Consider the following 11,638-nt stretch of genomic DNA (forward strand, 5'->3'; position numbering starts at 1 on the left):
AAAGCAATGAGTGGGCATCAGTATTCCAGGGCCTTTATTACAGTTTTGTTTGTAGCCTATATTCTCCATTAAATGTCAAATCAAAACTCTCCCCTCTTCCCATGACCCCACATCAAATCCAGAAAGCCTTAGGAGATGAGACTTCTGTAGGGGGTCTCCTGCACGTGGCTGTATTTTACACATGAATGTGCGATGCATTTTACTCCAAGTATCTGAAGCAGGTTGAAAAAATCGTTAGGGACCAGAAAGAGCCAACTCTCTAACCTCAACACAGGGGATTCTAGGGTGAAATTCCATGCTCTCACCCCCACCTCATACACATAGCCAGGCACACCCCCACCCCCAATAGTTGGCTCATTTCTCCTTCCTGTCCCCAAACGAAAGTTTGCAAAGAAGTAGTCATAAACGTCAATACTCACCATATTGACTTCAGAAACCATATCGATGCTGGCAATGTCAATGTTCATCCCCACAGCCACAGGGGGACCTGCAAAGCAAGATGGCCAGCCACGTGATTTCTTTGAACTTCATTCATTCTCAGCGAGAGTTATCCCTGGGCATAAGACACTCTGCCCAAAACCCTTCTGCACTACTCAATCTCAAATTTTTCAATTGTCTGCTTTTTTTGTTAAAAAAAAAAAAAAAGGTAGCAGGCACACACTCCTCTAAGAAATGCTGTATTGAATATGCACACACGTATGCTGTGAACAAGGGATTCCAGCTCTGTCTACATATGCATATGTCTCAGCATGTGAATGCACACAACTCACAGAAGCACAAGAATCCTTCTAGTCTAAGGGATTTTTATATTTTGCGCTGAAACCCCCTCCTCCTCAGTCTTTCCCACCCCCTTCTGTGCACAGGTTTTAACTCTTTGAGCTTCATAAGAGTCTGAAGCAATATTATATGAGTCTATCAGCATATCTAGGGCTGCAGCCAGAGAGAGATTCTTCTTTCCCCTACCCTCTCTAACCCTCCCATTTTCTCCCTACCCTCCCATCCCCCAGTCCTCCCCACTTCTGTGAGGCTGGGAGGAGTGGATTATATCCAGACATGAGCCACTGTAACCCTGGCCAGAAGAACTCTTCCAAAGTAGGCAGGCACAGGGAGTTAATGCCACCTCTCAACCAACTGCCCGCACGTCTTGTCCTAAAAAATGTTAACGGTGGCCTTCCGCAAGCCATTTTCTCTCGGCACACCATTAACTAAACTTAAGAGGTTTGTATCTCAACAAAGCAAAGACAGGGAAGCAAAGGATTCATAACAGTGAAGCTGAAAGACAGCAGTCACCAAATCTGAGTACACACTAAGAGGGTCTCATTGAAAGACCACGCAAGTGCTGGGCAGCAATAATCCAGCTTAAGTTTTGATCAGTTTCTCAATATGGTAAAATAGAGACACATTCAGGACACCACATGCACCCACAACTAGGGAGAGGGAAGAGAGCGCGCACAAAGCTCAAAAGACAGCTTCGGCTGTGGCTGGACTTATTTGCAAGGCAACCCCATTACCTCCAAAATCTGGTCTCAGACGAATGTCATAGCCTTTCAGGAGTCTATCCACCGTCTCTTTAACCAGCGACATATTACTAGGGTCATTGACACTAAAGAAAGAAATGACAATAAGCAGGCATCAATAAGGAAGCAGGCACAGCGTTTTCAGCATCGGATCCCTACTACATTTCCCTGCTCACAGAGGTATGCAGACAGAACCCTTCAAAGTGAGAACGGAAAAGAGAAACGCTGGGCACACTTACCTCTGCGCACAGACAGCGGCGATTATTAAGGGGAAAGACCAAATCCCAAAGTAGCCCCTTTTCCGCACTCTCCACATCCCTTTAGTTTTTGATGGAATTGAGGGTTTCACTGAAGAGAGGAGATCCAACTTAGTCTGCCCAGTGCAGTAATTCTAATGTGAGGCGCATGCGCACGTCGTACCAAAACATCAAAGGGGAAGCGGCGGCTGCCGGGGACCGAGCAGATTTCCTTGTTTAAAAAAAAAAAAAAAAAAATTAAAAGGGAAAAAGGAAAAACATATATATGTATAATACATACATATTTGAATAATGTAGAAAAGTCTCCCCACAGCAGCATCCAGAATAAAATTTTTGTTGTTATCCTTTCGTTAAGACAAAATAACTACAGCGGCTTGTAAGTTTCGGTAGTTGCAAGAGGCAGTTTTGCACCTAGCGGATTGTGGGTTTTTGGTGTGTGTGTGTGTGTCCTTTTAAATATGCAAAACCAGATTAGAAAATTAGAGGAGAGCAGGTGTGGGGTGCCAGAGGAAGATGGGTGCCGGTAACCCCACTTCTGGTCTCAGCCGGACACAGGGACAACGAGTTTGAACTTTATTTCCTTGGCAAATAGCATGCCCTGCCTGGGGCGAGACAGGGATGGGGGGGGGGGGGGGGGGGGTTGTGCAGGGGGGGGGGGGGGGGGGGAGGGGGCGTTGGGAGTCGAAGAGGGCGGGAGGGAAAAAACCAATGGGAGGAATGCTGAGCAACCCGTTGGATTTGGGGCGGGGGGTTGGGGAGGCGGGTACAGAATAAGAAAGGCAAGGAAAAATAAAAAAGGAAGAAAGAGACAGAAAAGAAGAATAAAATAATGGCTGGTCTCTTCTAGTAGTCAAAGAGCAAGCTTTTCTTCACTACTCACGAGCGATTTCTTTCTCCTCTCCTCACCCTTTGCCCCCTATTCCCAGAGAAGAAAACCTCGGGGTCCTGTTTTCTCGCCGTGTGACGTTCCTGACCCGCTAGTCCGGGTTATTTATAGCAGGAGGGGAGGGGGGCGAGGGGAGCAGAAAGGCAATGCTGTCTCTCCAGGTTTAGGTCTGATTCTGCAGTGGGAATTATTAGTGGGCAGGGTGGGGTTTGGACGAGGAGGAGATGGGACGTGGAGGCGTGAGGGATGCGGGTGACGGGCGCCCTAGCGCAGGTGCGGGGGACGGGAGGGCGTGGGCGACAGCACAGCGCAGGAAGGGCAGGTGGCCGGGTGGGACGAGCCCCGGCCGGTCCCCCCGCGCCCCCTCCGCTGCGCGCACTCGCGCGTACACACTTGCCGGCGCACTCCCCACCGCCATCCCTCCTTACCTCGCGGGCCCGCGCTCGCCGCCCACTCCCGCCGCGTGCGGAGCTGGCGCGCCCTGCCCCTCGTCCGGGACAGGGGACGGGACTCCCGGCTGTTCAGGGGCTGTACCTCTGGATGCAAGAAGCCCGAGCGGTCCCGAGAAGGCAGGCAAAATGAGGAAGAGCCCCCCACCTCCGGAGGCACTGTGTCCTCCCGCGGTCTCGGCGCCACCTCGTCTTCTTCTTCCCTTCCCCGCGCCCAGGGGACTCGCACACCCAGAGGCTGCCTCTTCCCTTACTCCTGAAGCTCAGGCGGCCTCGCCGTGGCCGCCGGGACCCGGAAGAGGCAGCAAGCTTCGGGTGGGGAATTGGGGGAGGGAGATACTCAATTCACAAAAGAAGTCTTCCCTCCGCTCCAGGGAAAGAGAGGAGCCACGGGCGGCGTGAGGTGCTACGAGTCTGGGGACACAAGGCCGTCCGAAGGAACCCGAGTCCAAACCAGTGGCTTTCCGGGTACTCCTGAGTTTATCTTGGAACTGGGGAAGAGGCGGGTAGAGTAGGTGCTCCCGCTACCCCTCCCCCAACCCCACCCTGGGTGAAGAACTGGAAAGGCCAGAGCCCAAATCTCTATTCCGGACCCCAATGCTTAGCCTCTCACTGCTGCTGCCAATCACGGTTACTATTAAGTGAGTGCCTACTTCGTGCCAGAGGGCTGCATTCATTAATTCTGACAGCAGTTCTAGCGTTTAGCTGTCACTTCAGTGTCCCCATTTTATAGATTCAGAAATTGGCTCACTTTAGTCAAGAAGCTTGCCAAGGTCACTCAGATGGCATAAGGTGAAACCAGAATTGGACTTCAGAGCCAGCGTTCCTAACCACCGAACTAGACAGCCTAGACTCCGGAGTCTCCTGAGTCAGCGACCTTGCCCGCTGCCAGCGCTTTGCTGCGGCGGGTCAAGCTCCCGGCGCCCGCGGAGCCCGCGGCGGCTGCGGGTGGAGTTGTGCGCGGACCGCACCAGCTAGCCCCGGCCGTTGTCTGCGAAGAGGAAGGGTAGCCGGCCCACAGAGTTAGCGGCAGGTGGCGGAAGTAGCTCCACAGGCTTGCGGCCCCCGCAGCCCTGTGGGCTCCTCAGGGTCCGGTTCCGTGCTGCACTCTTGACCCACTTACCTTCTGATAACCTTTCCCCTCCCCACCTTGGTCAGATAGTCATCTGGGGGCAGTTTGTGGGGATGACTCCAGGGGAAGTGTGGAGGCGGGAGGGCTGTGAAAGGGGGGAATCCGACAGCTCCTCCAGGATGGATGATAAACAGGAGAAGAAAGCCGAGTTCCTTCACCGACCAAGGGAGTTTCTAGGTTAGGAACAGGTAAAGCCCAGTACCATAAACATAGTGCTGATCTACCGCGCGGCGCTCTACAGACTACCAGGCTCATAGGAGCCCATCCAAAGACACACGCGCGCGTACTCACACACACGCGCACACACACATGCACACGAGGGTGGGGGAGGAAGGTCTGTAAGTCTCCCATCTGTAGTTACTTGGGTTTAGCGTTACCTCAGAACGTAGAATTATGGCCAAGGAAAACTGCTGATATTCCTTTCTCTTTACTCCTATACACAGTGAGAATCTTTTGCACCAGCTGAGTAGAATGAGGGGTGGGGGAAGGAGCGGGGTGGGGAGTGGTTAGGACATTATCAGCATGATGTCCAGAAAATTCCTAAAGCAGTTTCGTCTCAAGTAACCAAATGATGAAGCCCTAAAATGCACCCCTTCCCCTCGAACCTCTAACACATCTCAAAATAGGGTTTTCCTTCTGACCCTTAGTTACCCATGTTGTTCTTTCTGCACCATCAGCCCTTTCTACTTAGGCTCGCTTCAGTGTAGGTTGAGAGAACAAAATTCAGTAGACAGAACAAACCACACATACTGTCACCCATCTATAATGATAACAATAATAATAATGGCCCAGGGAATTATGAAACAAGTATATATTAAAGGTCTACTATATACAGAAAATTAAGAAAGAGAGGGGCAAAGAGTTAAAACGAAAATAGCTTGCATCTCAGCAAGTAAAATAGTGTAGTGTAAACTGAGAGCATAAAAGAACTGGAGGTAAATCTTTGGGTTCAAAACCCAGGTCAAATACTTAGTAACTTTGTAACTCAGGCAAGTCATTTAACCTCTAAGCCTCAGTTTCCTCTTCTGGAAAACTGAGAAGGAGAAGAATACCCTCTCCGTTGGATTGCTCTAGAATGAAGTAAATATATGTGTAGTATTTGGCTGTGATTAATAAATATTAGTAATATTTTAATGAATAAGCCATAATGAATGTACAGGAAAACAAACAAGGTTTAGTGTCACTCAGCTATAAAGACTGAGTAGATATAGAATTTGGTGCCATTATCATTATTATTATTATTATTTAAATATACTTTAAGTTATGGGATACATGTGCAGAACATGCAGGTTTGTTACATAGGTATACACGTGCCACGGTGGTTTGCTGCACCCATCAACCGGTCATCTATATTAGGTATTTCCCCTAATGCTATCCCTCCCCTAGCCCCTCACCCCCAGACAGGCTCTGGTGTGTGATGTTCCCCTCCCTGTGTCCACGTGTTTTCATTGTTGAACTTCCACTTATGAGTGAGAACATGCGGTGTTTGGTTTTCTGTTCCCGTGTTAGTTTGCTGAGAATGATGGTTTCCAGCTTCATCCATGTCCCTGCAAAGGACATGAACTCATCCGTTTTTATGGCTGCATAGTATTCCATGGTGTATATGTGCCACATTTTCTTTATCCAGTCTATCGTTGATGGGCATTTGGGTGGGTTCCAAGTCTTTGCTATTGTGAATAGTGCTGCAATGCACATATGTGTGCATGTGTCTTTATAGTAGAATGGTTTATAATCCTTTGGGTATATACCCAGTAATGGGATTGCTGGGTCAAATGGTATTTCTAGTTCTAGATCCTTGAGGAATCACCACCCTGTCTTCCACAATGGTTGAACTAATTTACACTTCCGCCAACAGTATAAAAGCATTCTTATTCCTCCACATCCTCTCCAGCATCTGTTGTTTTCTGACTTTTTAATGATTGCTATTCTAACTGGCATGAGATGGTGAGATGGTATCTCATTGTAGTTTTGATTTGCATTTCTCTAATGACCAGTGATGATGAGCTTTTTTTCATATGTTTGTTGGCTACATTAATGTCTTCTTTTGATACGTTTCTGTTTATATTCTTTGCCTACTTTTTGATGGAGTTGTTTGTTTTTCCCTTGTAAATCTGTTTAAGTTCCTTGTAGATTCTGGATATTAGCCCTTTTTCAGATGGAGAGATTGCAAAAATTTTCTCTCATTCTGTAGGTTGCCTGTTCACTCTGATGATAGTTTCTTTTGCTGTTCAGAAGCTCTTTAGTTTAATTAGATACCAATTGTCATTTTTCACATTTGTTGCCATTGCTTTTAGTATTTTAATCATGAAGGTTTTGCCCATGCCTGTGTCCTGAATGGTATTGCCTAGGTTTTCTTCTAGGGTTTTTATGATCTTAGGTCTTACATGTAAGTCTTTAATCCATCTTGAGTTAATTTTTGTATAAGGTGTAAGGAAGGGATCCAGTTTCAGTTTTCTGCATATGGCTAGCCAGTTTTCACAACACCATTTATTAAATAGGGAATCCTTTCCCTATTGCTTGTTTTTGTCAGATTTGTCAAAGATCATATGGTTGTAGATGTGTGGCATTATTTCTGAGGCCTCTGTTCTGTTCCATTTGTCTGTATAGCTATTTTGGCACCAGTACCATGCGTTTTAGTTACTGTAGCCTTGTAGTATAGTTTGAAGTCAGGTAGCATGATGCCTCTAGCTTCGTTCTTTTAGTTTAGGAATATCTTGGCTATACAGTCTCTTTTTTGGTTCCATGTGAAATTTAAAGTAGCTTTTTCTAATTGTGTGAAGAAAGTCAATGGTAGCTTGGTGGGGATAACATTGAATCTATAAATTACTTTGGGTAGTATGGCCATTTTTCCCATATTGATTCATCTTATCCATGGGCATGGAATATTTTTCCATTTGTTTGTATCCTCTCTTATTTCCTTTAGCAGTGGTTTGTAGTTCTCCTTGAAGACGTCCTTCACATCCCTTGTAAGTTGTATTTCTAGGTATTTTATTCTCTTTGCAGCAATTGTGAATGGGAGTTCACTCATGATTTTGCTCTCTGTCTATTATTGGTGTATAGGAATGCTTGTGATTTTTGCCCATTGATTTTGTATCCTGAGACTTTGCTGAAGTTGCTTATCAGCTTAAGGAGATTTGGGGCCAAGACGATGGGGTTTTCTAAATAGAAAATCATGTCATCTGCAAACAGAGACAATTTGACATCCTCTCTTCCTATTTGAATACCCTTTATTTCTTTCTCTTGCTTGATTGGTGTCATTACTATAAGTCAGCCTGAGAATAAAGGAGCAGACATTTCATGGGAATTAAGGAAGGGTGAAGAAGAAGATGTATTAAAAAAATCCAAGCAGCAATCAAACAGAGAAAAGGTTAAAGAATATGTTTTCCCTATGCAATAACATCTCAGGGATATCCCTTACCAACAACAGTAACTAATATAATTAAAAATACATTTCTGGCTGGGCGTGGTGGCTCATGCCTGTAATGCCAGCACTTTGGGAGGCTGAGGTGGGTGGCTCACAAGGTCAGGAGACCAGACCATCCTGGCTAATATGGTGAAACCCTGCCTGAACTAAAACTACAAAAAAATTAGTCGGGCGTGGTGGCACGCACCTGTAGTCCCAGCTACTCCAGAGCCTGAGGCAGGAGAATGGCTTGAACCTGGGAGGTGGAGACTGTAGTGAGCCAAGATCGCGCCACTGCACTCCAGCCTGGTGAAAGAGTGAGACTCCGTCTCAAAAACAAACAAAAAAACATTTCGACTAGTTACAAAACTAAGGTCAACTTATGCCTAAAGTGAGTCTCAGTCATACAACAGGAGCAACACTGGCCATCTATCTGGACAACTTTGCTGACAATACTGCCTCAGAAGATGCAAAATGAGAACAATAACGTGGAATCTGGAGATGTGTTAGTTGCTGAAGAGTATCCTCCACAATCCCAAATGTAGAGTGAGAAGGCGAAATGTAAGTACTCTTAACAGGTCATATTTCAAAATCATCTCAGTATGAAACATATAAATACAAGTTTAAAAAGTCACCAACCATCTTCCGTTAGTCTTTAATGTAATATGGAAACATTATTCAGTAAATATGTAGCAGGCTCCTAATCTTTTTCAAAATTGTTTTACAAGTACTGGGGGATGGTATGCGGAAAAAGCAAATGTGGTCCTTATCCTCTTGGATTTTACACTGTGTAAAATGTAGGAAGGAGCCAAGAGCCATCATAGAATTTATTATATGTATAACATGTAAATTGGGAAAGATAGGAGGTTATGGAATTCATAATTGGTGCAGATAACTCAATTTGAAGATTTGGGAAAAGATTTTTTCTGATGAAGTCATGTTTCAATGGAAATTTCAAAGCTATGCTAGCCTGATGAAGGACTGTGGGAAGAAAGTTCCACACAGAGGAAATAGTACGTACAAATATCCTGAGTCAAGAGAGGATAGCATGAATGAAGAATGAAGGAAGAACAGTCAGACTAGAGGACAAAGGCAAGAGTGGCTGTTGACACAGTTGAAAATTACAGACCATTGATAGGTTGAAGGAGAGGGGTGACAGGATGAGTTTTAATCACACTGGAGGAAGATGATAATGACTGTAGGGGATCTATTAGGAAGCTATTGCAAGAATCCAGGTGAGAGGTGATGTTGGTCTGAACTATAATAGTGACAGTGAAGATGAAGAGAAGTGACCATAGTCATGTGGAGGAAGTGGCTAAACTTTATGACAGATGTAATGTGGAGAATGAGGGGAAAGAAGGATTCAAGCATGACTCATACATTTCTGGCTTGAGGAACTCAGTGGTGGTGGCAGAAGAAAGTTGATGAGGGTGATATATTTAGTTTGGGTCGTGTTGAGCTCAGGGTACCTGCTAGCCATCCAAGGTACACTAGACATTTTGATAAATGCCCCTGAAGCTCAGAACCAAGGGCGGGGCTAGGGCCAATGCAAAATCTCCATGCTCCATCTTGACAGTATATTTCCCTTTGTTTATTTAATTTTATCTGTATAATTCATAACTGTGTAATTATAACTGTATTTTATCCATTTTATGTCCATCTTCCTTCATGGAAAGAACGTTTTAAAAAATTGTGATTTTTGTTGGCTTGGTCATTATTGTATCCCAGTAACTAGCTCCCATAGTAGACATCTAACAAAAATGTTTTGAATGAATGAGTATATATTTGATGATCCTGAAGATGTAATACCCTTATGTTATGAAAGCATATGAAGAATGAACAGAGTGGGAAGACTGGAATGCCCAGAAGATAAACTTCTGGTAAAGGACAGCTGCAGCCACTAGAAGGGTCAAATTAACATTGACACCGAAGGTAGAAAGAAAATGAGTGTGGTGTGATCACAGCCAAGGAAACAGAATATTCTGATAAAGGAAGGACTAGTCAGCTGTATTAAATCGTTTACAAAGATTTTGCATTTTAGAACAGGTATTACAGTTTATAGTATACAGTTCAAAAGAAAGTCACTCTGTCCTTCTGCCACCATGATCCTCTTTCTAAAAACTAACACAGTTCATTTTCTAGGGGGGAATAGTAATGAGATAGTTCATATCATAGCCTTTCATCTGTTAACAAACAGGTATGAAATATGTCCACAGGTGCCAGGTAGCCCTCCCTGCCTTACTGCTGCTGGTGAAGAAGCAGAATGATGATTTTGAAGAAGGTTCTCATGGAATGTGTATTACCTGTTTTGCCTAATCATTTAAACTTTTGAATTCATAATTCTTTAAGTAAATGAATAAAAGATCTCTTAGCTCTGAATATTGATTGGGGTCTTTTGAAATAGTGTGCAGAAATTTCAGTAATATTGAAGGGTAGGAAGAAAGTCAGAAATAACATGTAGAAAGAAAATATATGCCTAGTACTGTCAGCATATACAATAGCACAGACTTTCCAATTACTAATAAATTGTCAAATATATGGCTTTCTGAGCCTACTGTAATATACATATAAGAACTCTTTTAAATAACCTTTTCATGTATCTTATATATAAATGTAGTTTTATTTATTTTATGTACTAAATTGTATGTCTATAGTAGTTTAAATTTTATTAAATATTTTTCCCTTATGCTCATCAAAAATGCCCTTTAATTATTTATCTGGCAAGCCTTGCCTTCATAGGTACTAGACAAGAAATTTCTCCTAAATTACCATAAATTCCATATTACAGGTTTATGACTTAATGAGGGTTTACTGTGCAGAATTAGAAATGCAAATTACATGTCTACTGAGTCCACTTTCTCCTTCAGCAGGTATAACTAATGCTATACGTAAGTTTCTGTAAAACTATCAGCCATATTAACCCTTATGATATAGAAACCAATTAAATTATGTAACTAAAAATATAGTATTAATAATAAAATAAGACCAATGTGTCACTGTTCCAAATCCTGTCTCTATTGTAACTTATTTAATCCTCACAATATACCTGTAAAAATGTTCATCATTTTTATCCCCATTTTATATGTGAGGAAACAGCAGCAAAAATTAACAGCTCTAAGATCAAACAGTTAATTTTTTAAAAAGTTAAAGGGCTCAGGCCCTTCCTGACAACTATATGACTTTGTAAATGAAACTCCTGTAGATTTGTCTACTGTACATTCTCAGCTTGTCTCATTCACTGAGTTAATATAATAGAAACAAAACCTCAGCCCAGTCAGAGGATCTCTGCACTTAAACAATCAAATGACTAATAGGAAATTTTGATAATTGAGTTTCTGGGCATCTTTTAAAGGAGGACTACCTCAGATTAATCGATCTTCGAGAGCATAGAAAGAAAAGTATGCCTCAGAGTACAAAATGAAATTAGTGATGCTTCCAATGGAGGTAAAATTGTTATATGAGGAAATTACCTAAGCTCTGACACCGTGGGGATGTTAATTATATTCACATACTGTCTTGGCAGAAATAAAGCACCACATCCTTTTTGCTAGAAAAGGATAAAATGGGAAGGAAGTCCTTTTTACCAACTGCTATTCAAAGCCCCAAGCGGGGAGAAGAGGTATGCCTTATCAATGAGCAAAACTGATGTACAAACAAGAACATTAAAAAGTCTGAGCAATAATTTCTCAAAATCCTTATCAGGTTGGTTTCTTAGGGATAGCCATTGACAGATAGCCAAAGATAGCTAATCCAATGTGTAAAATGGGATTTTCCAGAGTGTGGGTCATGCATCTCAAAGGCCTTTCCCAATGCTCCTTTACCAGAACTGTGTATCCACTTAGATACTATAGTTAGGGATCCGAGGGTTAATAAGTCTTTTGAGGCTCTACCAAAACTCTTGAAATTCTACAAAATGTACATAATGACTCTAAATTGAAAAAAACTTTAATGTTGAAATTAATGTTTAAGTAAATGTCTGTAACATGTAATACCA

At 43.3% G+C, this 11,638-nt stretch overlaps 1 protein-coding gene across 3 annotated transcripts in view; it reads right to left on the reverse strand.

Annotated features, from left to right (window-relative positions):
* GABRB2 (gamma-aminobutyric acid type A receptor subunit beta2) overlaps positions 1-3,176 on the reverse strand; it is a 260,477-nt gene extending 257,301 nt beyond the window's left edge. The window contains exons 1-4 of one of the 3 annotated variants that reach the window (XM_032158545.2): positions 3,089-3,176; positions 1,757-1,985; positions 1,512-1,603; positions 420-487 (exon numbers count right to left, since the gene is read on the reverse strand). In XM_032158545.2, coding sequence (XP_032014436.1) covers positions 420-487; positions 1,512-1,603; positions 1,757-1,833 — 237 coding nt within the window. In that variant the 5' untranslated portion in view covers positions 1,834-1,985; positions 3,089-3,176. Of the gene's footprint in view, positions 1-419; positions 488-1,511; positions 1,604-1,756; positions 1,986-2,654; positions 2,963-3,088 lie in introns of those variants that run through there. The other 2 variants (XM_032158546.2, XM_058440107.1) reach the window with 2 other exon arrangements.
* Positions 3,177-11,638: the final 8,462 nt, after the last annotated feature.

The sequence above is a fragment of the Hylobates moloch genome, unplaced genomic scaffold (genome assembly GCF_009828535.3).
Source record: "Hylobates moloch isolate HMO894 unplaced genomic scaffold, HMol_V3 SCAFFOLD_6, whole genome shotgun sequence".
In the NCBI taxonomy this organism is placed as follows: domain Eukaryota; kingdom Metazoa; phylum Chordata; class Mammalia; order Primates; family Hylobatidae; genus Hylobates; species Hylobates moloch.